Consider the following 24,913-nt stretch of genomic DNA (forward strand, 5'->3'; position numbering starts at 1 on the left):
AGTTTGAATCCAACATGCCACTTTCCCTTTTCTCTTTTGATCAGACTATCATGCTTCTCCATTTTAAAAAATCATTCCAAATTTCTTCAAATGTACTACCATTAGCTACCTTCTTACGTTGAGAAAAATTCCAACCCTAACAGACACAAATTTCTGAATCTACGCTCACTGTCTTTGATTAAGCTGTCCGGTTCTCAATGGTAATCTATATGACCCCTCAGCCTTTTATTTCATGATTTAAATAGAGAATAGGCTGTACTTTGCACAAACCAATTCCTCTTTAAATATGGGTCAAAATTAACAGCTGATCAGCCACCATTTCTAGTGGAGGAAAATAAGTTTATATGTTGAATGTAATAGAGGGAAGGAATTATTGCGCACTCTGTGAGAGTATGACAACAATGCGCTCGGATGGTGTTGGGACAACTGCAATAAGTACTCACCCTCATTGCTCTTGTGAAGTCAATTAACCTCCATGGCCTAGTATTCCAGTTGTCCAGACCCACTAATGACGGCCTTGGGATCCTCTTGTGGCTGCTGGAGACCAGGACCTCATCCTTTCCTTGTCTTGACTATTTCTACCAGAACTCCAAGATGGAACACAAAAATGGGGAATTCCTGGAACTCATTTGTGTTGCCAAAAATATTCAGTGTAGTTCAGTGTAGTATTCATGCAAAAATTGAAGCAAGGTTTGCAATTTTGCTTTAATGGGGCATTCCACTAAGCATTCAAAGGTCTGCCAGACACTATCCAACTTCAGTCATCCTCTAGACTCTCACATGTACAGAAAGGAAGCCTGTTAATTTTGTGAGAATGAAGTACAGGCTACAGATACATCCATGCCTCATCATGTAATACCAGCCCATCTGTCCCAATGTATTTAGCAAAAGTGAACATGTAAAATATCAGGTTAACAATCTAGGCCAAGAAATTGGATTAGTAATAAAACATATGGTTTTGTAAATGCACAAAGTGTGCATAAAAAGCAGTTGTGCATGCTTTAAAGTATTTGCATCTATTACTTGCTTGAAGTCCTGCTCAATGAGGAAACTGTACTGGGCATTTCCCTCACAACTCATCTTTCCATGGATGTGATTTATCTATCATTCACATGTGATATCATTAATATGCATGCTACACATTTCTGACACACTTATAGAAAATGCACTAAGAGATCATGACCTACAACCTTATTCACAGCAAAACAAGGACTAAACCGAATAGTTTCAGGAACCATACAGGAGAGGTCCTGGTGAAACATTTGCTGTATATACACAGATGAACTCACATTGATGTTTCCTGATCTTTTCATTGCTGGTACAACTCAAATGTAATGAGCACAGGAAAACCACATTCTATTTATATTTGTAAGTAGAATAAAATCACAATAGTGATTTCTCAGATCAAAGCTGGGCCAGTTCTGCAGGTATTTTTTGCTGGCCCTTAAATTTGGCATTTTGGTAAACAGAGTACTAATTTAGTGCACTAGAAATAGATTAAATTCAAATTCTAATTAATTAAAATTTGAAAAACGACATTATGTTCTTTTTACTCTTTAACTGAGGTTAAACATTAATATATCTTTATTACATTATAGATCAGACTGCAATTATGCAGATAAGTAATTAATATTTTTGGTTAAAGATCCTTTATCACAGCTTTTCATGAGGATCTTAAAGTAAAATTTCAGGTTGATGATCCAGATAAAGGCTTTAATACAGAATCACTGACCCAAATTGTTAACTTTTCTCTTTCCAAAGATTTTGGCTGACTTGTTGAGTGTTTCCACCATTTTCTGTTTTTGTTCTAAATGCCCTGTATCTAAAGTTCTTTGATTTTCTTCCATTGCAAAGCTGGCTTTAAATATAGAAACAAATAATGACAACATTAAAGTATTAATTGAAGGAAATCAATCCTTTATGTATGCTTTACTGTCATCCAAATATAAACAAAATTAGGAAAATCCACACTATATTATGCACACTTTATTTTCCTCAATCTGTTCCCTCTGAACTATAATGGTCAGCCCTTATTCTCAGTTATCATTCCTCAAGCCTCTGTATTCAGCAGATCACTTCTTGGAAATGCAGTTACTTAAACTTTGACTATACTAAATATTTATTTTATTTCTCAGCGTTACAAATTTTTTTTCTTTTCTGTCAACTCTAACAACAATGCTCAGGCCACTTCCTTAGAAGCACAAAAGGTGTAACAGCAGCCCCTTCAAAATCCTTCCATCCCACCTTCAAGGACACCAAATGTTGGTTTAGTTATAAATCAATGCAACATGGATACAAGCCCCTCCTGCCTAACAAGTCCAGATTGCCCATGTGCCCACTTGCCAACTCTTCAAAATTGCTGATTGTATTCTCCATTCAGAATATGATGTCCTACATATAATTCAATATATAAGCATGACTTAAATAATCAGCTACCTGTCATTTTTAATCATAAACACAAGAAATTCTGCAGATGCTGGAAATCCAGAGTAGCAAAATGCTAGAGGAAGTCAACAGGTCAGGCAGCATCTATGGAAAGGAATAAACAGCCACTGTTTCTGGTTGAGATCCTACATCAGGACTAACAAGGAGAGTGGAAGAAACCAGAATACAAAGATGCTGGTGGGGGAAGGAAGGGAATAAGTACAAGCAAGAAGGTGATAGGTGAAGCCTGGTGGGTAGGGAACGGGAACAGTTAAAAGCTGCGAGGTGATAGGCAGGTGAGAAGAGGTAAGAGGAGAGCCGGTGTAGTGTGGGTAATGAAAGAGGGGAGAAGGGGAAAAAAAATCAGAAATTAGAAAAAAATCAGTGTTCCTCCTACCTGAAATAGTCTCATGGTGGCAATAGAGGAGGCCATGGATTGACATGTTGTAATGGGAATAGGGACTGTAATTAAAATGAATGGTCATGGAGAAATCCTGCTTGTTGCTAATGGATCACCTGGTTTGACCCATCACCTTCTAGCTTGTACTCCTTCCCTTCCCCCCATCTTCTTATTCTGGCTTCTTTCCCCCGTCCTTTCCAGTGTTGATGTGTGTTCTCGGCCCAAAATATTGACTGTTTACTCCTCTTCATAGATGCTGCCTGACTTGCTGAGTTCCTCGAGCATTCTGTATTTGTCATTTTAAGTTTTCATTTTACTCTCATATTGATTTCTCGAAGTTTAGCCATTTATATTATTGTAACTAAATTCAACTTTCGATCAGGCCTCACGTTCTTCAGCCAGACTTTATTGACCATATTCCCAGGTTACTATGTAAAGCAAATGAAGAGATTCTTTGGGGTGCTGACTAGTATTATTAGAGGATTGGAGGATGGCAAATGTTCTGTTGTTGTGAAAAGTAACAGGGAAATCCTGGATATTATAGACCAGTAAGTCTTATGGCAGTGGTGGACAAATTAATGAAGAGGGTTCTTAGGGTCAGGATTTATGAGCATTTGGAGAAGCATAAACTTATTAGGAATAGTGAGCATGGCTTTGTAAGGGGCAGGCTGTGCCTGACGAGTCTGATAAGAGTTTTTTTTAAAGTGGTGACAAAACAAATTAAGGTAGAGCAGTGGATGTAGTATATATAAATTTTAGTAAGGTGTTTGACAACGTTCCTCATGTTAGGCACATCTGAAAAGTCACAAAGCGTGCCACAGAAAATACAGACAGGATACTGGAATGTACCTCTTGCGGAATGTGGGAAGGTAGGGAGACCTCCAGTGTCTCTGATGACTACGCCTGCAAGAAGTGTATCCAACTGCAGCTTCTGACAGATTGCGTTAATGAGTTGGTGCCAGAACTGGATGAACTCTGGATCATTTGGGATGCTGAAGGGTTGGTTGATAGAACATACTGGGAGGTAGTTACACCAAAAGTGCAGGACACAGGTTAACTGGGTGACCATTAGGAGGGAGAAAGGGGATATGCAGCCAGTGCAGAGTATCCCTATGGCTATTCCCCTCAACAACAGGTGTAACACCTTGGATACTGGTAGAGGGGAGGTGGGGAGTTGACAGGGTCTCTGGCACTGACCCTGGCTCTGTGGTTCAGAAGGGAAGGGAATAGAAGAGGCAAGCTGTAGTGTTAGGGGATTCATTGGTTAGGGAAACAGAAAGGGGAACCTGTGGATGAGAATGAGATCCCCAGGTCGTTTGTTGCCTTCCAGATGGCAGGATGAGGAAAACCTTGGATCGAGTCCACACTATTCTTAAGTTGGGGGGGGGGGGGGGGGGAGGCAAGGTCATAGCCCACATCGGTACCAACGGCATGGGTAGGAGGGGTGACAAAGTTCTGCAAAGTGAATTCAGGGAGCTGGTGCTAAGTTAAACAACAGCATCTCCAGGGTTGTGATTTCAGGACTACTACGTGTGTCATGTGCTGATGAGGCCAGAAATAGGAAGGTAATAGTTTAACACATGGTTAAGGAGTTGGTGGTCCCGCTTGGTAGCACAATAATATCAGCACTGGACTCCGGAGCGAAGGTTCCAGAGTTCGAATCCAAGTCGGGTTGAGTGTCAAGCTAGCAACTCGGCCTTGTAAAAACAAGAATAGCTTGCTACGGAAGCACCGTCATGACGGTGCCCTGATAACTCCACTGCTGAGTTAAGGACGATTCTTCTTCTTCTTAAGGAGTAGGTGTAGGAGGGAGGGCTTCAGATTTTTGGATCATTGGGTTCTCTTCTAGGGAAGGTGGGAGCTATACAAAAGGGACAGTTTGCACCTGAACTGGAGGGGGGTAATATCCTAGCAGGAAGGTGTACTAATGCTGACGGGGTGTTAAAACTGGAGAGAATGGGAAGCAGAGCTCCAGAAAAGATAATGAAGTGGTTGTGGAGAAAGATGTTGTTAAGCCTGCATACAAAGTCAGGAATTGAAAGGTTGAGCATGGTGGGACATATATTCTGAGCTGTGTATATTTCATTGCAAAGAGTATTCTAAGAAAGGCAAATGAGCTAAGGGCATAGATCAGAACATGGAATTATGACATTGTAGCTGTTAATGGCTCTTTGTTGCAGAAAGGGCAGAACAAATACCTCAATGTTTGGGGGGTGTTCTGTTGCTTTAGACATGACAGAGCAGCAGAAATTAAAGGGGGAAGGAGTGGCATTATTAGATAAAGGAAAAAGCCACAACAGGGCTAACTCAGGATAGACTGGACAGCTCATCTTGTCAGACTTTAGAAATAAGAAAAGTATGACCACATTAATGGGACTATATTGTAGTGCACCCAACAGTCCGCAGGATTTAGAGGAGAATATACGTAGAAAGATCGCAGACTACTGTAAGAAACCATGTGATAGTAGGTGGTTTTAACTTTCCACATATTGACTGGGTCTCCCAAACTGTAAAAGGGCTGGATGGGAAAAAGTTTATTAAATGTGTTCAGTTAAGTTCCGTTAATCAGTACGTACAAGTCCAAACTAGACAGAGTGCAATACTAGATCTCCTATTAGAGAATGAGACAGGGCAGGTGACAGAAGTTTTGGAGAAAGGCCAATTTTGATAGTTTCAGAAAGGATCTGGCAAATGTGGATTAGGACAGGTTATTTTCTAGCAAAGGTGTACTTGGTAAATGGGAGGCTTTCAAAAGTGAAATTTTGAGAGAGCAGAGTTTGTATGTGTGTATGACTACAGAGGATGAGGAGGAGGAGTTGGCTGTCTTGAAGCAAATTAGGGTGAATAAATCCCCAGGGCCTGACAAGGTGTTCACTTGGACTGTGAGGGAGGTTAGTGCAGAAATTGCAGGGGCCCTACCAAAACTATTTAAAACATCCTTAGCCACGGGCGAGGTGCCAGAGGATAGCTAATGTTGTTCCGATGTTTAAGAAAGGCTCTGAGTCTAACATCATTAGTGGGAAAGCTATTAGAAGGTATTCTAAGGGACCAGATATGCAAGTATTTGGATGGACAGGTACTGATTAGGGCTAGTTAACATGCCTTTCTGCGTAGTAAGCAAAGTTCCCTCTACTGTGAGTGTGTGTGCATACATCTTTTGCACAAATGAATTTAAACTGCGAACATAAGGTTGTCACTATCTAACTCAATGGCACGTTAAGTATATTTCATGATCATACATAATCACAAATTATTTTCCAGTTTCCAATGTATATAGTGTTGTCAATGTGGAGTTTGCAATGATTTGTCTGTGGATTTTGGAACTGGCTTATTGAAGAAATTATTCAGTGCACACACTGGTCATTACAAATTAGAGAGAACATTGGTGATAACTTGTGTCTCTAATACCCTGGTTTAAGATAATCTATTATTTTATTAATACAGTTATGCAGTTGGGTATTTTATTTTCTGCAGATTTTCTCAAAGTGCAGTAAGTATTCCTTTAATAACATTATATAATCAACTATTTCATTTTTGTTTAAAATAGAGTTTGATTAAGTTAAGTTTGTTGCATTAGCCAAATGGATTTGTCTTGTTAACATTTTTTCTGAGAGCACAGGAAAAGAATGGGGGGGGCCATTTTCTAGAGAGAGCGAAGGATTGCTTAAGGAGAAAGGAACATACAATGAACATCAGAGAGGAACAGAATGAAATGCTCACAGACCCCATATGGAAGGACAGATACTGATGTTGGGAAATCCTCATGCAGACACCAGTCTCATGGGACTGTACAGCTAACTTTCGTCAGCTAGTTAGCACACGGCATTGAAGGAAGTTCTATGCCTTTTTCCTTGAAAGTTGCATGAATATTTGTTTCCTGAGGCAGGCTCTTCAATGCAAACCCATTTTGGTATTGTGAGTAAACTAAGTGAAGCAAGCTGGCATGATTATGCAACAATGAGCTCTAATGATTATGTGCATGATATAGATTAATACTTATATATATGGGTGGACATTTTCTTTATTTTGTGTTGTATAGTATTTTGTGTTTGTTATAGTTTAAATTATAGTTCAAATTGTTATAGTCAATACAATTTCAATTTAAGATTATACTGGCGAGAGTTATATTATTGTTTCCTGTCGAACAGTAAATTTGCATGGGTGTGTCAGTGCTCCTAGAGTAATTGCCTTAGAACGAACTATCAAACTTTTGTGCGTGTGCTTACCTGAATATTTGCTCTAGACACATTTATTTATTGGCTAATGCCTTCTCAGTATTCCCCATGCGTTGTTGAGTTATGTTGCTGTTCGCTTGTATTCACAGTAACAATTAACTCATTACGAGCCGACACTGAGAGGGATATATGTCTAACCAATCTTAAGAGTTTTTTCAAACAAATTACCAGGAAAGTTGAAAGGCAGTAGATGTTATCTACATGGACTTTAGCAAGGACTTTGAGAAGGTCCCTCATGGGAGGTTACTCAAGAAGATACAGTTGTTTAGCATTCAAGTTGAGGTAGTAAATTCCATTAGACATTGGTTTTGCGGAGAAGCCAGTGAGTGGCTGCATCTCTGACTAGAGGCCTGTGACTAGTGGTGTGCTGTGAGGACCGGTGCTGGGTTTGTAGTTGTTTGTCATCTATATCAATGTTCTGGATGATAATGTGGTAAAGTGGATCAGCAAATTTGTGGATGACACCAAGACTGGGGCTATAGTGGAGAGCAAGGAAGACGATTAAAGATTGCAACTGATGAAATGGACTGAAAAATGGCAGATGGAAGTTAATGCAGACAAGTGTGAGGTGTTCCACTTTGGGAGAACAACCAAGGTAGGTCTTATATGGCGAGGAGTGTGGTAGAGTAGATGACCTGGGAATACCAATCCATAATCCCTTGAAAGAGGCGTCAATAGGTAAACAGGATCGTAAAGAAAGCTTTGGCACATTGGCCTTGTCAAAATTGTATAAGACGTTGGTGAGGCCTAACAGGGGATTGTGTCTGGTTTTGGTTACATACCCACAGGAAACACCTAAGTAGGACAGAAAGAGTACAGTGAAAAATTACAAGAATGGTGCGTGACTTCAGCAAAAGTTGAATAGGTTAGGACTTTATTCATTAGCATGTAGAAATGGAGGGATGATTTATAAAATATATCAGGTATATAAAATTATAGGGGGCATAGATAGGGTAAATACAAACAGGCTTTTTCCACTGAGGTTGGGTGAGACTACAATTAGACGTCATGGGTTATAGGTGAAAGATAAAATGTTTAAGGAGAACAATAGGAGAATTTCTTCATTCAAAGCGTGGAATGAGCTGCCAGTGCATGTGGTGGATGCAGGGTCGATTTCAACATTTAAGAGGAATTTGGATAGGTAAATGGATGGGAGGGGCATGGGGGCATGGACTAAGTGCAGATCGATGGGACTAGGCAGAGTAATGGTCTGACATGGACTAGATGAGCCAAAGGGCCTGTTTCAGTGCTATAATGTTCTATAACTCAAAGCATGGGATCCAGGCAAACATGTCTGTGAAGATTCTGAATTGGCTAGTCCACAAAGGCAGAGAGTGGTAATAGATGGAGAATACTCTACCTGAAGGTCTATGACAAATGGTATTTTTCAGGCATTGTTGTGGGAACTCTGATCTTTGTGATTTTGATCAATGACTTGCATGAGGAAGTGAAAGGTGGTTTAGTAAGTTGGCAGATGATACAAAGGTTGGTGGTTGGGTATAGTATAGAAGGTTGTCACAGGTCAAAGGGATATAAATTGGATGTGGAGCTGAGCAGAGTAGTGGTAGACAGAGTGCAATCTAGAAAAGTGTGATCTGATATACTGTGGAAGTTTGAACTTGAAGGCAGAGTACAAGATTAATGGCAGGATTCTTAGCAGTGAGGAGGAACAAAGGGATCTTGGTATCCAAAGATCACTTAAAGTTGTTCGCCTAAGTTGATAGGATGGTTATGAAGCTGTATACTGAGCTGGCCTTCATTGGTTAGGCAACTGAGTTCAAGGGCTATGAAGCAATGTTACAGCTTTATATAACCCTGGTTATAATACCTTTGGAGTATTGTGTTCAGTTCTGGTTGCCTCATTATAGGAAGGATGTGGAAGCTTTAGAGATAGTGCAGAGAAGGTTTATCAGGATGCTACCTGGATTTGAGAACATCTGATGAGAAAAAGCCGACCAAACCAGGCCCTTTCTCTTTCCTGTGAAGGAGGATGAGAGCAATTTGATAGAAGTGTATAAAGTTATGAGAGGCACAGACACAGTGGAGAGCCAGTACCTTTTTTCTCAGGATGGCAATGGCCGGTATTAGAGGACATTCATTTTAAGATGAGCGGACATGTTTAAAGTTGGTTCTTTACGTAGAGTGATAGGTGCCTGGAACATACTGCCAGGAGTGGTGGTGATGCCTTATACAATAGGAACATTAAAGAGATTCTTAAGATAGGTAGTTGTAAGGGAAGTGATGGATTACAGGCTGTGTAGGACAGAAGGGTTGGATTGATTGCATGGTGGTTTATTTGCCATCAGAATGGAGACTGGGTCCACCAGAATGGCTGAACAGTCAGCAGGGAATGGAAGTATTGCTGTTCTTTGGCATTAACATGGATCCTACGCCCTTTACCTCCACCACTTTCCCAAGTTCAGACAACTGTTTTTCCATGTTTTCCTCTTCCTCTGTTGTAACTACTTACACTTTCACTGAACTTATCTTCTATTTATTTGTCTTTTACTTAAAGTAGTACGTAAATACCTGAACAACTGTTTGTCAAGGTGGTGTCAAAAGGATTCATTCCCTGTCAAGTGGAGCATTGGTGCATTTAATTTTTTTAAGGACTTAGCAAGCAGATGCACACAAGAGCTTGCAAATGTTGACACTTAGAGAATCAAACTAAATGCTTGAGGAACTCAGGTCAGGCAGCTTCTGTGGACAGTTGATGTTTTGCTTTGAGACAGGGCAAGAGAGGATGAAGAACTTGTACACAAAAAAACAGATGTAGAAATGATTATGATTTCTTTCAAAGTGTCAACAAAAATGTAAGTTGATTGGTCTTTGTTTGTAATGCATCATGTCATATGATGTAGGTGATCATGGTCTTTCCATGGCTATGACTGTTCTTGGCAAATTTTTCTACGGAAGTGGTTTGCTATTGCCTTCTTCTGGGCAGTGTCATTACAAGCTGGGTAACCCCAGCTACTATCAATATTCTTCAGAGATTGTCTGCCTAGCATCAATAGTCGCACAATTAGGACTTGTGATGCGCACCATCCGCCACCTGCTCCAGTTGCTTCAGGTGACCCTGATCAGGGGGCTAAGCAGATACAGCTTGCCCAAGGGTGAACTGCTAACTATCGGAGGGAAGGAGCCCCTTACACCTCCTTTGGTAGAGGTAAATTGTATTTCTAACCCACCACCCAATCGGTTTTCAGTGCATTGTTGTCTTGGACTATTATTTATCATTCAATTAACATCCATCCTCCATTCAGGCACAAATCTTTCCTTTTTGTTCTTTCCCTGCCTCTGTGGTGCTCAAGCACTATTAATCACTAACATTTCCAATTCAAGTGAAATATAATTAACACCTGCATTTCTCCACCAATTTCAGAATTCAAAACAGCTTTTTCAAAACCATTGTTCATCTTGGTTTGAAAATTCTGAAGGCTGCATTCCTGATTATCCTATTCTGTTCTCAACTTTTGAGCCTCTTCTCCACTTCTTGTCTCTCTTTCTAGGAAGTGCAAAGTTGAAGAACTCTAAACAATCAGCATGTCAAACAGAATATGTGTAAGAGAAAAAGTTAACACTACAGGTCCAAATCATTGCAACAATTCAATTTTCTGTAGTAGAAAAGATGGAAGAGGGATAAGTAAACAAAGGGAATATCTATGATAGAGAAAAAACAAATTAGTTAATGTATCTGGTGGAAACAGACTACATTTCTGTAGTAGAGTCACAACATAAAAGTGTAATTTCAACCCAGCCACCCCTCCACCTTCTCACTGCACCATTACTATGCCAATCATAAACTACTTATCTACAGTAATCCTATTTTCAAGCACTTGGTCCATAGCCTTCTGTACCATGGTAGTTCACATCCACATCCAAATACTTCTTAACCACTGAGAAAGTAAAAATTACTTCACCCAACCATTCTGGGTGAAGTAATTATTCCTCAGATCACCTCCTAACTGCTTGCCACCACATTAAACCTATACCCTTTGAATTTAGCCACTTCTGTTAAGCTTTACTGTTAACCTGTCCATATCCCTCATACCATTGTTTACCTGGTCCTCCCTCAGGCTCCTCCTCTCCAAGGAAAAGAAACCCAGCCTCTCCAGATAAATAATACATTCCATTCCAGGCTACCTTGGTGGGTGTTTCCAGAATTTTCTGTTTTTTTTTGAGATTTCCACCAACATTTTTTAAAATTCTAATCGAATACCAGCTCCCAAAGCAGTACAAGTACTTAAGATAAAGGGCAAGAAAAGGATTGTGCAGAATATCACAGTTGAGATAACTGCTGCCTCAAAGGTCCAGTGACCAGGTTCACTCCTGACATCCAGTGCTGTTGGTGAGATATTTGCACACTCTTGTAACAGTGTTGATTTTCCTCGTTTTCTTCCTACAACCCAAAGATGGCTAGATTGGTAGGTTATAAGCCCACTGTAATTCACCTCAAGTATATACTTGAGTTGTAGAATTTGGGGTGGGGTGGTTCGAATGTGGGAGAATAGAAAGAGGGTCAATACATTATAAGGAAAATCAGTCAGCAAATTGGATTACTCTACAATACAACATAGACTCAATGGGCCAAAACAGCCTCCTGCTACATCATAGGGAAATATGAAATATAAACTAGGTAGGTGCAATGAACAGTTCCTTTGCTGTAATTCTCATGGGGTAGCCTAAATATGTGATAACACAAATTTTTCATTTTATCCAACAGCACCTGAAATATGAATAGCCCCTAGAAATTTTGTATAATATGCAATTACTTACCAAATGATTCATATGATTCTTGACCAGTTCCATGACCATAATCATAATAATCCGATGCACTGTAAATAGAGACATTTATGAATCAGACTATTTCAAGTAAATTACTTAATCTGTTTACATGTAAACTCTAGAAGCAAATTGGCAATTAGAGACTTGGCATCGTATTTTCAAATCAATCCTCAAGTGAAAAGTGATAAACATATCTAGTAATTAAACAAATTGTCATCTCCACCACCTTCTCAGTTCAGCCTTGTTTTGTTTCAAAAGAATTTCAGTTATAGGCTCTAATAATGGATACAACTTCAGGATGTGGTCTTCAATCATAGAACCACAGATTAATACAGCCCAACAAGTCTGTACTAACCACCTGCCCACCTAGCCAGTCCCAATTTCCAGTGTTTTAGCCCTCAGCACCCCAAACCCTGACCCTCACTGTGCCTATCTAAGTGTTATTTATACTGCTCACCTTTTCCCCTCTTAATAGTAGAAGAGGCTACAAAATAACCCATTAAATTCCAAAATAAGCTCCACACACTAATCAGAAAGGTTGCAAAGGCAGCGTGTTTATAGTTTAAAAAAAACCTTAGCTCTTTGGCAAAAGCATGTAGTTACCACTGCTTCAAGAACTTAATCGGTGCTTGTATGAATTCCCAGCTGTCTAGAATGATGGAACAGTTGGATTCCTGAGAGATTGGAAATCAACTACTCACAACAGCTGGACTTAAGTAGTCAAGGTGAAATGAAGCCAATAGAACTATTAGTTATTTATTCTTGATTAGAAATTTCAACCAAGAAATTGAAATACATGTTCAAGAGACTGTGCTCAGTTGGTGGAGGGATTCTGGAGAAAAAGTGTGTCTTTATGCAAATTACCTCTGCATTACCTCTAAACAGGTATTTTGTTGTTCATGAGACTGCCTGAAATGTGTCAAAATAAACCTTGCACCTATCAAATGCACAGAACGAATACTCCAATAAGGTGTTATTTTGTTCAGCTAGATTCAGCTCAAAGCCAGTGCAATTAAAGGATCATAGTCTATGGCTATGGAGATGATAGGGAAGATTATGGAGATGACTGAAGGGTGTTGGTTCTGGGAGAAGAATGTCAGTAGCCATGGAAGCTTAAACCGTCATCTACTTGGGAAAATGATGGACACCACAAACTTGGAATCTAAAATAATGATGAGACTGACTTCAAACCTTTGGTTATTTCCTGCTTCAGTGTGTGAAGCCCTCGCCATTCTAAGACCTAACTTACTGTATAATATTGCATGTTTTGAAACGGAACACTGCTAGTTGGTGTTGCTATGCAGGCCTAAAGGTTTGTGTGCTTGTATGCAATATCCTTAGCAAGAACGGGATCCAATTTCTTAAAGCCAGTAGTGCTCAAGGTAATACAGAATGGTTACAGCATAAAAAGGACTTTTGGTCTGTCATGTTCATGCCAGTTCTATGTTTAGAACAGTCAAGCTTGACCCACTACATACTGTCCTCTTAATACCTCTGCAAGATTTTTCCTTTCAGACACCCATCTCATCATTTTAAATATCCACTACTATCATAACAGAACATTCCAGATCCGACATATGTGCCATATAAACAAATCTGTCTTGTCAATTTTGATTCTTGCCAAATACATTCAGAATCAGATTTATTAATATTGACTTAGATGATGTGAAATTTGTCATTTTGCTGCAGCACAACAACACAAAGACATAAAATTACTACAAATTTCAAAGATAGTGTAAAAAGTAATGATGGCTCTTCATTCTATATTTCTAATCTGTGAACTTCTCTCTTCACCCTTCAGATTCTTTCTGTTCCTCTATAAACAATCGCAGCTTCTCATATATGTCTATGCATCTGAACTGTCTTATAGCAGAAGACTATTCCAGGAACAACACACACAAAATGTTGGTGGACCACAGCAGGCCAGGCAGCATCTATAGGGAGAAGCGCTGTCGACGTTTCGGGCTGGGACCCTTCGTCAGGACTAACCAAAAGGAAAGATAGTAAGAGATTTGAAAGTAGTGGGGGGAGGGGGAAATGCGAAATGATAGGAGAAGACCGGAGGGGGTGGGATGAAGCTAAGAGCTGGAAAGGTGATAGGCGAAAGTGATACAGAGCTGGAGAAGGGAAAGGATCATGGGACGGGAGGCCTCAGGAGAAAGAAAGGGGGGGGGGGGGAGCACCAGAGGGAGATGGAGAACAGGCAAACAACTAAATATGTCAGGGTTGGGGTAAGAAGGGGAGGAGGGGCATTAACGGAAGTTAGAGAAGTCAATGTTCATGCCATCAGGTTGGAGGCTACCCAGCCGGTATATAAGGTGTTGTTCCTCCAACCTGAGTTTGGATTCATTTTGACAATAGAGGAGGCCATGGATTGACATGTCAGAATGGGAATGGGACGTGGAATTAAAATGTGTGGCCACTGGGAGATCCTGCTTTTTCTGGCGGACTGAGCGTAGGTGTTCAGCGAAACGGTCTCCCAGTCTGCGTCGGGTCTCACCAATATATAAAAGGCCACACCGGGAGCACCGGACGCAGTACACCACACCAGCTGACTCACAGGTGAAGTGTCGCCTCACCTGGAAGTGTCTGGGGCCCTGAATGGTGGTGAGGGACGAAGTGTAAGGGCAGGTGTAGCACTTGTTCCTGACGAAGGGTCTCGGCCCGAAACTTCGACAGCGCTTCTCCCTATAGATGCTGCCTGGCCTGCTGTGTTCCACCAGCATTTTGTATGTGTTGTTGTTTGAATTTCCAGTATCTGCAGATTTCCTCGTGTTTGCTTGTCTTATTCCAGGAATGTCTTTAGTGATCTTTGCTATGTGCTTTCTAAAGCTTTTCATCTTTCAAAGTGTAGTGCCCAATACTCCACTAGTGGCTAAGCCACTGTTATGTAGGTTCATTACGCCTTCCTTGTCCTTGAGTCCTATGCCTTTGTTATATAGTCCGGAATCGCACATGATTTTTGTTTAGAAACCATTTTATCAACCTGCCTTGCCACTTTTAATGAATTATGCACATGTAACATCAGATCTTTACTCTTGTGTTCCTTTTAGAATTATGCTTTCTAGTTTATTTAGCTTCTCATTTTTCCATTTCAAAACTTAATAATTCTCATTCCTAAGCATTAAATTTTATCTGCTACCTAGCGCACTGATTCCCCAACCCTGCTCATCTCTCTTTAAAATCCATTATTCATGTTCTTATAATTCACAATGCCAGCAAATATGGAAACTCTGCTCTGTGCACAGAGCTCCAAGTCATTAATGTAATGTAGCTTGAGAATCCTGCCATTGTCCATTGGGGATCTTCAATGAACACTTCCTTCCACTCAAGCTTGAGGGGAGGTGGGAGGAATATTCACTACTATTGTTCTTTCTATTTTGTATCTATGCTATTTTTCATTCCATGGGTTTCCACTTAAATAAGACTATTACATGGCACTTCAATAATTCCTTTTGAAAACAAATACATACATTTTTCTCACTAATCTCATTACCTTATCAAAACTCTTACCAAGCTAGACATGATTTGGCTTTAACAAATCCATGATGGCCTATCAATCTACACTTATCCAAGTGACTAGTTAATTCAGTCGATGATTACTGTTCCTCGACATTCCTCCCATGAAGATTAAGCTGCATGCACTGAGGTTACTGGATTTATATCCACAAACATTTTTTTGATCAGTTATTTGCAATTGTTCAGTTCCCAGGCAGGAACCTTCAATGCTGAAATGATTATGGCCCAAACATTTTCTTTTGCTTCCCTCAACAATGTAGAACACATTAACTTCGACCAGGTATTTATCCACTAGATCAGATTTTAGATACATGTATATCATATACAGTTGCAAGAAAAAGTTTGTGAACACTTCACAATTATCGTGCTTTCTGCATTAATTACTCATAAAATATGATCTGATCCTCTCTAAGTCACCAATAATAGAATCAGAAACAAGTTTATTATCACCAGCATGTGACATGAAATTTGTTAATTTAGCAGCAGCAGTTCAATGCAACACATAATATAGAAGAAAAAACAAAATAATAATAATAATACAGTTACAGTATACATATATTGAATAGATTAAAAATCATGCAAAATACAGAAATATTATATATTAAAAAAGTGAGGTAGTGCCCAAGGGTTCATTATCCATTTAGGAATCGGATGGCAGAGGGGAAGAAGCTGTTCCTGAATCGATGAATGTGCACCTTCCGGTTTCTGTACCTCCTACCTGATGGTAACAGTGAGACAAGGGCATACCTGGGGTGCTGGAGGTCCTTAATAATGGATGTTACCTTTCTGAGACACTGCTCCTTTACGATGTCCTGTGTACTTTGTAGGCTAGAACCCAAGATGGAGCCAACTAAATTTACAACTCTCCACAACTTTTTTCGGTCCTGTGCAGTAGTGCCCCCATACCAGACAGTGATGTAGCCTGTTAGAATGCTCTCCACGGTACATCTATAGAAGTTTCTGAGTGTATTTGTTGACATACCAAATCTCTTCAAACTCTTAATGAAGTATCGACAATCTGCCTAAAGCAATAAATCACAAATAATTGTCTTATCATGACCTTACTGAATACATTGTTTAATCATTCACAGTCCAGACTGGAATAAGTATGTGAACCCTTGCACTTAATAACTGATAGAAGCTCCTTTAGTAGCAATAACCTCCACCAAAAGTTTCCTGTCGCTGCTGATCAGACATTCACAAAGCCAAGGAGGAATATCAGACCATTCCTCCATACAAAATAGTTTCAGTTCAATATTTCTGCGATACATTGCATGAACAACCTTCCTCAAGTCATGCCATAGCATCTCAATTGGGTTAAGGTCTGGACTCTGACTTGGCCATTCCAAAACACGAGTCGTTTTCTTTTTAAACCATTCTGTCTGTGATTTACTCTTCTGTTTCCGATCATTATCTTATTGCATCATCCAACTTCTATTAAGCTTGAAGTGAGATTGAATTGAATTGACCTTATTACATCCTTCATATACACGAGTAAAAAAATCTTTACATCACGTCTCTATCCAAATGTGCAATTTATAATAAATAGTATGTACAAAAGGACAGTCAATGTAACATAAAAATTACAGTTGTGTCAGCATGAGTTAAGCAGTCTGATGACCTGCTGTCCCAGAGCCCGTTGGTCCTGGCTTTTATACTGCGGTACTATTTCCCAGATGGCAGCAGCTGGACCAGTTTGTGGTTGGGGTGACTTGGGTTTCTGATGATCCTTCCGGCCCTTTTTACACACCTATCTTCGTAAATGTCCTGAGTAGTGGAAAGTTCACATCTAGAGATGCACTGGGCTGTCTGCACCAGTCTCTACAGAGTCCTGCGATTGAGGGAAGTAGAGTTCCCATATCAGGCAGTGATGCAGCCAGTCAGGATGCTCTCAAATGTGCTCCAATAGAAAGTTCTTAGGATTTGGGGCACACACCAAACTTCAACCGTCTGAAAGGCACTGGTGTGCCTTTTTCAGCACACAGCCAATAAATGGAGACTATGTGAGATCCTCGATGATGTTTATGCCGAGGAACTTACAGCTATTCACCCTCTCAACCCCAGATCCACTGATGTCAATAGGGGTTAGCCTGTCTCTGTTCCTCCTGTAGTCCACAACAACCTCCTTTGTTTTTGTGACTTTGAGGGAGAGGTTGTTTTCTTGACACCTCTGTGTCAGGGTGATGACTTCTTCTCTGTAGGCTGCCTCATTATTATTTGAGATTATGCCAATCAGTGTAGTGTTGTCAGCAAATTTAATTAGCAGATTGGAGCTGTGGATGGTGACACAGTTATAGGTATACAGAGTAAAGAAGGACCGCTGCCCTGACATTCTCCTGTAAAATATCTTGATACAATTTTGAATTCACTGTTCCCTCAATGATTGTAAGCTATCCAGGCCCTGAGGTAGCAAAGCAGCCCCACACCTTGAAGCTCCTTCCACCATGCTTCACAGTTGGAATGAGGATTTGGTGTTGGTGTTCAGTGCCCTTTTCCCTCCAAACATAGCAGTGTGCATCTCTGCCGAGAAGTTCAACTTTTGTTTCATCAATCCACAGAACACTGTCTCAGAAGCATTGTAGAACGTCCAGGTGGTCTTTCACAAACTTGAGATGTGCAGTAACGTTTTTTTTTGGAAAGCAGTGGTTTCCTCCGTGCTGTCCTTCCACGAACAGTATTATTGTTTACTGTTTTTCTTATAGTAGACACATGAACGGAGATTTTAGCAAGTTCTAGAGATTTCTGCAGGTCACTTGCTGTTACCCTCAGGTTCTTTTTTACCTTCTTCAGCAATGCTCTCAGTGTGATCTTTGCAGGATGCCCACTCCTAGAAAGAACAGCAACAGTACTGAACTTCCTGCATTTACAGACGACTTCTTACTGTGGAATGATGACACACAGGTCTTTAGAAATGCTTTTGTAGCCTTTTCCAGCTTCATGCATCTCTACAAGGTTCTCTGAAAATTGTTTTGCTCGAGGTATGGTGCACATAAACAGATCTTTCTTGAAGAGTCGGCTCTGTCAGTAACCTGACTTAGTGCGTCTTTTTTTAAATATAGGGCAGGGCACCTCTACAACCTAAATCTCCAATCTCATCTCATTGACTGGAACACTTGATTCCAAATAACTTTTGTAGAAGGCATTACCCCAGAGGTTCATATACTCTTTTGAACCTAGACTGTGATTGTTTAAATGGTGTACTCGGGGGTGGGGTGGGGTGGTGTGTGTGTGTGTGTGTGTGTGTGAGTGAGTGAGAGAGAGAGAGACAGATATTCTAACCAAGGTTGGTAGGTAAAGTACTATTCTTTCTAACTAAAGCTGCAGATATTACACAATTGAGCTTTGAATGAGCATTTTAAGGATTAATTTGTCAGAATATTAAATAATTTGCACCAACATTTATGTGACTTCTTTTCAGACTAGCAATTTTATGTTTCATAAATAGTGCTAGTGGGTGACATCCTGTATCTGGAATTACATCTGATGGGTGATTGTAGGTCTTTAACAGTCTGTTCATTTTCCTCCTTAAACAAATAGCTGTGATTTAAAGCTATTTCTATTTTCTATCATTACTATTTTATTTAACATGACCTGAGGCAAATTGCATACTACAAAATTTATAGAATTTAAACTTGTGAAAATGAGAAGTAATGAACTTTGGAAAGTTAAACCAGGGTAGAACATACTGAGTAAGTTGGAGGGGTCTAGGGAATTAGCGGAGGGGGCTGGTTTGCCACTGAACACAGAGACTAGGGATACAAGTACATAGTTCCTGGGAAGTGTCAACACAAGAGGAGATAAGGTGGTGAAGGCTATGGTATGCTTGCCTTCATTGGCCAAGGCATTGGGAATTAGGATATCATATTACAGTTGTACAAAGAAAAGGTTAGGCTGCATTTGGAGTATTCTGTGCAAATCTGTTGTTGCAGTGCAGGAAGAATTGAATTGAATTTATTTAAATCTTACATCCATCCCACAACGTGGCAGAGTAAAAATCTTTGCATTATGACTCTCACAATATACAGATATGTGAATTTACAAGTCTAACGGCTTGTAGTAAGAAGCTGTCCCATAGCCTGTCGGTCCTAGCTTTAATGCTAAGGTAGCATTTGCCAAACAGAAGCTGCTGAAACAGTTCATTGTCGGGGGACTGGTATCCTCGACGATCGTCCAGGCCTTCTTTATGCACCTGCTGCTGTAAATGTCCTCAACAGAAGGAAGTTCACATCCACAGGTGTGCTGGGCTGTCTGTACTACCCTCTGCAGTGCCCAGTGATCAAGGTTGGTGCATTTCTCATACCAGGCAGTGATACAGCCAGTCAAGATGCTCTCAATGGTGTCCCTGTAGAAGATCTTGAGGATTTGGGGGCTCCTGCTGAACTTCTTCAGTCACCCACGATGGAAGAGATGCTGTTCTGCTTTTTTATTGCCGCATAGTCGGTGTGAACTTCGGTGATGTGCATACCGAGGAACAAGAAACAACTCACCCTCTGAACTGCAGTACCATTGCTGTTAATCTGGGTGAGCCTGTCTCCACTCTTCCAGTAATCCACGATGAGCTCTTTTGTTTTTTGGACACTGAGGAAGAGGTTGTTATCTTGGCACCACTTTGCCAGAGTGTTAACCTCTCCTCTGTAGGCTGTCACATCACCGCTAGAAAGAAGGCTGATCAATGTTAGAGGAGGGGACTCAGTCTTGAGGGTCAGAGGGGCTGAGGTGAGGGAGCACATCCTTACCAACTAACGGTGGTCTGATAGGAAGTCTAGGATCTAGCAGCATAAGGTGGGGTACAGGCTGAGGTCTCTGAGCTTCTCGTCAAGTCTGGAGAGAATTATGGTGTTATGCTTCTCTCTCAAATTGCAGTGTGAATTCAATCATGTTATGATCACTGCCTCCTAAAGGTTCTTTTATGTTAAGATGACTAAGAAAATCCGGGCTACTACACAATACCCAATCTAAGATGGCCTTTCCCCGACTAGTTTCAAGCACAAGCTGTCCCTCTCTTGCGATCCAACACCAGCCTGATTATCCCAATCTCCTTGCATATTAAAGTCCTCCATTATAATTGTGACATTACCCGATTACATGCCAGCTCCCTTTGCAATCTCAGCCCCAAATCTTGGCTACTATTTGAAGGTCTATATATGATTCCCATAATGGGTTTTCATCCTTGCAGTTTGTAAACTCCACCCACAAAGATTCTACTACATTCTCTGACCTTGTCACCCTTTTCTAAAGATGTAATTCCATCTCTTACCAACAGAGCCATATCACTGCCTCTGCCTTTCAGCCTGTCCTTTTTAAACAAAGTATATCCTTTGATGTTAAACTCTCAACCTTGTCCTTCTTTCAGCCACAACTCAGTGATGCCCACAATGTCATACTGACTAATCTAACTGCGCCACAAGTTTGGCTACCTTATTCTGAATGCTACTTGCATCTAAATACAGTGCTGAATTTAGATATTTTTGTGCATAGCTGAGTCTCTCAGCTTTGTTTTTACTTCAGAGGAATGGTTGTTTGGTAGCAACTCTTCCATGAAGCCCACTTCTGACAAGACTTTGGACTGTAAAGGGGTGTACTTGTGTTCTAGTGGTTTCTGCGCGTTCAGAGCTTCCAATTTAGAAGGGACATCAATTTGATGTATCTCTCAACTGCTGCACTTAGTTTCCATGGCCGACCACTGCATTTCCATTCCTCAACTTTGCCCATTTGTTTGTGCTTCCTCAGAAGAGCTTGGGCAGCACATCTTGAAACTCTTGTCTGCTGCAAAATTTCTGCTTGGGAGAGACCTTCCTGATGCAAGATAACCACTTGGATTTATTCTCACATGTAAATTCATAGGCGGAGGGATGATCATATTGAGTTTATGAAATAATGAGAGGCACAGATAGATAGGTGGAGTACATTTTTCCCAGGGCAGGAGAGTCTAGAAAGAGGATACAGATCATAAGAGGAGAAATTTAAAGGAGATCTGAGAGGTACGTTTTTCCTCACACAGAGGGTGGTGGTTTATTTAGAACAAGCTGCCAAGAAAAGTGGTAGTTTCAATTACAATAAAAAAGTTTGGAGAGATACACAAGAAAAGTGCAGCAGGATAAGGGGCTAATGTTGGAAAATGGTATTGGTGTTGAAAGGCACATTTAGCATGGACAAGAATGTAATCAAAGGGCCTCCTTTCTGTGCTGTACAACTTTCTATAGCTTTTACCTTGTCATCCAATTCACTAACACTGGGTCAATGAGGGTCCCAGTGAAGATCCCTGTAGTACACCACTGGTCACAGACTTCTCATCAGAAAAGCATCACTACACTCTGTCTTTCATCACCAAGCTAGTTCTGAAGCCATTTAGCCAAATTGTCTTTGACCCATGTGCCTCAATATTGTGGACCTGCCTACCATATGGGACCTGGTCAAATACCTTACTAAAGTGTCTTTAGATAATGCCAACACTTTGCTTTCAACAACCTTAGATACCTTCTTGAAAATCTTAATCAAATTATTAAGGCAGCATTTCCCTCACTCAAACCCATACTGACTATCCATAATTAGTCCCTAATTTTCCAAATGTAGAATTTTCTCCAGTATTTTCCCAACTACTCACATAAGACCTGATTAATCCATGCGGCCCTTGATAAATAAAGGAATAATGTTAGTTATCTTCCGTTCTTCTGGCATCTCACCTATGGCTAACTCTTCCTTTGAATCCTATAGAAATGTGGGATATTGTAGGTCTCAACATTCAAAGTAAATTTATTATCAAAGTACATATATGTCACCATATACAACCTCCAAAGACAACACTGTTGGTCCCTGAAGAGACCAACTTGGCTCTGCTCTACAGAATGTTTTGCGATTCTCCTTAATCATACTTGTCTAACAAAGTTCAGAGGTCCTTTAACCTTCTGAATTTATTTTAAGTTCTTTCTCCATGGAATCCATCTACCTCTGTTGCCTATACCTGTTAGGTTTCTTTTTTTAAACTGATTAAACCTTGAATTTCCTTTGTCATCCAAGGTTCATCAATCTTGTCATTTTTGCCTTTCAGACTTAGCGGAATATGTAGGTTTTGAACTCACAGTAGCTCTCTTTTAAAAGACTGCCGCTTATCAGTTGCCATCAGCTCCCAACATATACTTGCCAGGTTCTTTCTTATGCCATTCAAATCAGCCTGCTACCAATCTAAGACATTAACCCACAAGCCAACCTTATTCCTATCTGTAGCTATCTTCAAACTTTCAAAATTACGGTCACTGCTGCCAGTTATGTCCCCTTACTCACCTTACCTTCCCAGATACAGGAGTGCAGGAGTGGAACCCCATAAGACAATAAGATACAAGAGCAGAATTAGGCCATTCAGCCTACCGAGCCTGCTCTGCCATTCCATCATGGCTGATCTCAGATCCCACTCAACCCCATACACCTGCCTCCTCACGTTATCCTTTGATACTCAGACTGATCAACTTCCACCTTATATACACGCATGGACTTGGCCTCCACTGCAGTCTGTGGTAGAGCATTCCACAGATTTACTACTCTGGCTAAAATAAATTTCTCCTTACCTTTGTTCTAAAGGGTTCCCCCTGAATTTTGAGGCTGTGCTTTCTAGTTCTGGATACCCCCACCACAGGAAGCACCCCCTCAACTCCCATTCCATTAGTCCTTTGAACATTTGGTAGGTATCAATGAGATCCCCTGTATTCTTTTAAATTCCAGAGAGTACAAGCCCAAAGCTGCCAGACGCTCCTCATATGTTAACCTCTTCATTCCCGGAATCATCCTCATGATCTTCCTCTGAACTCTCTCCAAGGACAAAATATCTTTTCTGAGATAAAGGGCCCAAAACTGTTGACAATACTCCCAAGTGTGGCCTGACTAGAGTCTTATAAAGGCTCAGCATTACCTCCTTGCTTTTATATTCTATTCCCCTTGAAATAAATGCCAATTTTGCATATGCCTTTTTTACCACAGACTCAACCTGTAAATTAAACTTCTGGGAGTCTTGCAAGACTACTCCCAAGTCCCTCTGCACCTCTGCTGTTTGAACCTTCTTCCATTTAGATAATAGTCTGCACTAATGTTCCTTTTATCAAAATGCATTATCATCCATTTCCCAACACTATATTCCATCTGCCACTTTTTTTGCCCATTCTTCCAATTTGTCTAAGTCCTGCTGCAATCGCATTGCTTCCCCAGCACTACCTCCCCCTCCATCTATCTTTGTATCATCTGGAAACTTTGCCACAAGGCCATGAATTCCATTATCTAAATCACTGACAAGTGAAAAGCAGAGGTCCTAATACTGATCACTGAGGAACACCATTAGTTATCGGCAGGCAAAGAGAAAAGGCCTTAATTCTCACTCGCTGCCTCCTGTCTGTCAGCCATTCAGTTATCCATGCTGGCATCTTTCCTGTAACGCCATAGGGTACATCTTGCTAAGCAGCCTCATGTGTGGCACCTTATCAAATGCCTTCTGAAAATTCAAGTAAATGACACCACTGCTTCTCCTTTGTCCACTCTGCTTGTTACTTCCTTGAAGAACTCAACAGATGTGTCAGGCAAGATTTCCCTTCACAGAAGCCATGCTGACTTTGACATATTTTATCACTAGTTTCAAAGTACATCGAAACCTCATCCTTAATAATAGACTCCAACACTTTCCCAACAACAGAGGTTAGGCTAACTAGCCTATAATTTCCTTTCTTTTACCTTTCTCCCTTCTTAAAGAGTGTAGTGACATTTGCAATTTTCCAGTTCTCCGGGACCATGTCAGAATCAAGTCATTCTTGAAAGATCATGACTAATGCATCCGTTATCTCTTCTGCAACCTCTCTCAGGACTCTGGGATGTCGTCCATCTGGCCCAAGTGACTTATCCACCATAAGACATTTCAGTTTGCCTAGTACTTTTTCCCTTTGTAATAGCAATGGCACTCACTCCTGCTCCCTGACAGTCACAGACCTCTGGCACACTGCTAGTGTCTTCTACAGTGAAGACTGATGCAAGTACCCATTAAACTAATATGCCATTTCTTTGTCCCCCCATTACTACCTTACCAGCATCATTTTCCAGTGATCCAGTATCAACTCTCACCTCCCTTTTACTCTTTATATAACTGAAAAACTTTTGGTATCCTGCTTTATATTATTGGCTACTCTGTCCTCATATTTCATCTTTTTCTTTCTTATAGCTGTTTTAGTTGCCTTTTGTTGGATTTTAAAAACTTCCCAACATCCCAATCACTTTTGCTACCTTATGTGCACTTTCCTTGGCTTTTATACAGTCTTTACCTTCCTTTGTCAGCCACAGTTGCCTAGCCCTGCCATCTGAAAACTACTTCTTCTGTGGGACATATCTATCCTGCACCTTGTGGAGTATTCGCAGAAACTTCAGCCATCTCTGCTCTGCCATCACTTCGCCTGTATCCTCCTCCAATCCACCTAGGCAAGCTCCTCTCTCTCTTGCCTCTGTAGTTCCCTTTACTCTATTGCAATACTGATACATGTGAGTTATGCTTCGCTCTCTCAAATTGCAATGTGAGTTCAAT

At 40.6% G+C, this 24,913-nt stretch overlaps 1 protein-coding gene across 3 annotated transcripts in view; it reads right to left on the reverse strand.

Annotated features, from left to right (window-relative positions):
- LOC140729044 (KH domain-containing, RNA-binding, signal transduction-associated protein 3-like) overlaps positions 1-24,913 on the reverse strand; it is a 210,130-nt gene that overhangs the window by 23,833 nt on the left and 161,384 nt on the right. For all 3 annotated transcript variants that reach the window (XR_012099244.1, XR_012099240.1, XM_073048328.1), the window contains exon 9: positions 11,836-11,894. Coding sequence is in view for 1 of the 3 variants with exons in the window: in XM_073048328.1 (XP_072904429.1) it covers positions 11,836-11,894 (59 nt within the window). In the remaining 2 variants the exon portion in view is untranslated. The remainder of the gene's footprint in view (positions 1-11,835; positions 11,895-24,913) is intronic.

This window comes from Hemitrygon akajei, chromosome 1, assembly GCF_048418815.1.
Source record: "Hemitrygon akajei chromosome 1, sHemAka1.3, whole genome shotgun sequence".
Classification (NCBI taxonomy): domain Eukaryota; kingdom Metazoa; phylum Chordata; class Chondrichthyes; order Myliobatiformes; family Dasyatidae; genus Hemitrygon; species Hemitrygon akajei.